The sequence below is a fragment of the Alosa sapidissima genome, chromosome 17, assembly GCF_018492685.1.
Source record: "Alosa sapidissima isolate fAloSap1 chromosome 17, fAloSap1.pri, whole genome shotgun sequence".
Lineage (NCBI taxonomy): Eukaryota > Metazoa > Chordata > Actinopteri > Clupeiformes > Clupeidae > Alosa > Alosa sapidissima.
The window spans coordinates 27,375,804-27,379,348 of record NC_055973.1 but is presented as its reverse complement, the minus strand read 5'-3'; the positions used below and the strand labels follow the sequence as shown (position 1 = coordinate 27,379,348).

The 3,545-nt window shown below is 39.7% G+C and overlaps 1 protein-coding gene across 2 annotated transcripts in view; it reads right to left on the bottom strand.

Moving 5' to 3' along the window:
* Positions 1-229: 229 nt before the first annotated feature.
* The window catches only part of plppr5b (phospholipid phosphatase related 5b), a 69,189-nt gene continuing 65,873 nt past the window's right edge, over positions 230-3,545 (bottom strand). For both annotated transcript variants that reach the window (XM_042068759.1, XM_042068760.1), the window contains one exon: positions 230-3,018. In XM_042068759.1, coding sequence (XP_041924693.1) covers positions 2,999-3,018 — 20 coding nt within the window. In that variant the 3' untranslated portion in view covers positions 230-2,998. The remainder of the gene's footprint in view (positions 3,019-3,545) is intronic.

Below are 3,545 nucleotides of genomic sequence, written 5' to 3'. Positions count from 1 at the left end.
GTAGTGTACTGTCACCATTGATGCAGTTATTTTGGATAAATGTTTATTATCCTTGTGCAAAGATATTAATATGAGCACTGTTGCATAATGATTTGTATTCGTTATATTGCATAAAAATAATAATCATTTGCAATGAAAAACTGTTAAAGGAATATGTATTCTGTGTGTACTGCATGACTGAAGAAATGATAACCACAGCTGTTCTGGTTTTGTTTTTTATTCAAAGACTGAAAATGTAGTTTCCTCTACAGTGTAAAAGGTCATGGGGTTGATGACTGAAGTTGTTCTTTTATTTATTTTTTTCTTTTAAAAAAAGAGTAAACTTAATCGCACCACATGGAGACAGGGAGTAACCAGACAACCAATACCCATACAAAAAATATAGATATAGAGTATAGAACCATTAAAAGAGCTACAATAACAACCACAGCAGGAAATTAAGAAAATTAAGTAGAAATAACAGATTAGAAAAAAATCAAGATCAAAAGGCTAACAGATTTAATATCACAACTCAACATTTCTGTACCAAGTTGTAATAAAAATGATTCGAAAGATGAAGCATGTATAAGTGCCAATGAATTATATACTTTTTACATAAATACGATCGAGAAACCCATTTAAAAATAAATAATCATCGGTTCTGAACAGTAACACAATGCAATCCATGAGACAAAAAAACAGGATGGTGACACTGTTAGGCTCATAGCAACACAAACTCACACACACACACACACACACACACACACACACACACACACACACATATATGTATACACATACACCAACAATGCACCAGTGTAGTGAATGGACAATGAGGATCCAAAATAAATAATATCAATATGTGCAATCCATACACTATACACGTCTTAGTTATTTGAATATAATACTGTTACAAGTACTGTAGGAGGTGCAATAACACGTGATGCAAATTTGTGGCGAATCTGAATCTTGCTGATAAGCACTTCTTGAAGCAGCAGATTTGCAGATGGTTGTTTGTTTTTGCTGTGTTGTTTTGTTTTGTTTGCTGTTGATACAATAGCTGGATCTTAAGTGTTGCTGCCTATGAGAACAGAGTGTGATAATGACCTCAGTGTGAAGTGCACTCAGCGGGAAAAAACTACAAAAATATACCATTTAGGGACCAAGAGAATGGGGAGCATGGGAGAGGAGAGGCTCATCAGACCGCTCTTCTTCATTTTGCTTTGTTTTTTCTTCTTTTTGTATATTTGTCTCGCAAAGGATTTATTGCTCTTCAAGAGAACTGACCACATCTATGATTTCATTATATGTACTTTGTACAACAGCAAATTGCACCAATTTTTTTCCCCTTCAATTTTTGATTGGACACGGCAATTTAGGACTAGCTTATATACAAAGCTGATGAACCACATCATATGAATTTGAAACCATTTCACGGATCTTCACAATGTCGTCTAATGACAAATTGTGGTACACCCAATTTGTCTTTGATGATTTAAAATGGATTCTTTTTAGTGTTTTCCTTCCTATGACCTGAGGTATGTCAGTTTGATACCACAAAAAACAGGGAGGACGTGTTAAACATCTCAACATCCAGTTCAGTCTTAATCTACACGTTTAACAGCCATTTTAACTTTGTTGCCTGTCAAGTAAAATCCAAATAAAACAAAACTGTTACAGACACGGTGTGCGATCTTCAACAAGGAATAAATCTCAATTTTGGCCTGTGAGTCATCAAAATGACATTACAACACACTTTTGTTTTTGGTTATACTGATGTTAGCCTAACGAGGAGGGGACTTCTTGTAAGACCTTGCCTTGATTCCCTGCATCACTGACACACACTGAACCTGCACAAATACACAAGAGGAAATACCCCAATTCTCCTCTGGGGGAGAGAGAGAGAGACAGAAAGAAGAGAGAGAGAGAGAGAGAAAAAGAGAGAGAGAGGGGGGGAGGACAAGAGAAAGTGGGACAGAAAGAGACGGGGGGGAAGAGGAGAGCTGGTGATTGTCTGTACAGCTGATCCATCCTTCATGGTTCTTCCACGAGACGGACACACACAGCAAGGGGGCACAAGGACAGTGGTCTCCACTCTGATTGGCCGGCTTCGGAGACTTTGAGCGTGCCGCATGTGGTTGTTTACTGTGCTTTGTGCCTTGGTTCTATCAGCCAAAGCAGGAGTCAGGAGCCAATGGCCCAGCTCACATCAATGTCACACACACATACACACACACACACACACACACACACACACACACACACACACACAATAGGCTTGGTGTGCCTGCCTCGTCAAACCACACACGCATCCGTCCATTTCATCAAGGGATTCTTTTTTTTTTTATCAGATTCACGACCGTTAGCTTTAAAAGCTTTGCATTTGTAATATACTGTATTTATAGACAGATCTTTAAGAAACAAAAAGTCAAGCACAATATGTACATAAAAATAAAAACATTTTTCCATTTCAAATTGAAATGCACTCCAACGTCCAACATGAAAACAGAAACAGCTGGATGGGGCAGAAGGAATGTGACAGATATGCAAGATTAATACTGATTTGCCATTCAGATCCATTCACATTTTCTTGCTCAGCGTTAAAGAGAGCTGTTCGCAGACAAGAAGCTGTGTTTTATGATGGACTAAACATCTCTTGGTGTAACAGATGACCAAGTTTAAAGTCCACAAAAAAACCTAATCATACAGCATGTGTAGATAGCGTGGAGGCCGAGAGTAGACCCGGTCAGCCATTTTTCTTTTTCTTACATTTTTTTTTTTTCATTTTGTTTTGTCGTCTTTGTAAACACAGTCTGTGAACAAACACATATCTAAGGATTACACACGCATACCATCTGTAAGGATGGAGAGAGGGATAGTTAGAGAAAGAAAAAGAGGGAGAGAGAGAGAGAGAGAAGCGCAGGAAAGCCAATGCTGCACCAGGACTATGAGGACTGGACGGTGAAGAGCGTGGAGGTCCAATGGGTCTGCCACACGGCCGACTCAAGGTCATGTGACTTCAGCGAAGGCGATGTGATTCTGTAGAAAGGGAGATAAACAGAAAGGCCGACGTACAGCAGGTCAGCACCAGAAGAAGAGAGAAGAGAGCCTCACACGCTTGCATGCTCCAAAACAAATCACACAGGATCACAGCTTGGGTTTTAGCAGAGGCGTAAACATTGAGAATCTGTGGAATTCCTTTTTCCAAGCTGAGAGACCATGTTTACCCCCTTCATGCTCAAACAGGCAACACCATGTCACTTAAGCGAATCTTATTTTTGTTTTTCTTGTGGATATGTATTAATTCTCTCAGACAGAAACTACTCGGGCCCAGAATGCCACACAAAATTCAGGCGCACAATATCCTCCGGGTAGCTATTTTCTTTTTCTTTTTTTTTTAAATTTCTTGCAGAAGCGGTTTTGGCCGCAAAGCAGGACGTAGAAGAGAAATAGGATGGCAGTAAAAAAAAGGACCGGACAGGGTCATGAGGTGAGGGTGGGGGCAAGGAGTGGGTTTTGTGGGTAGAGCAGGGATGAGTATTTATTTTCCATGGGAGAGGGGGGGC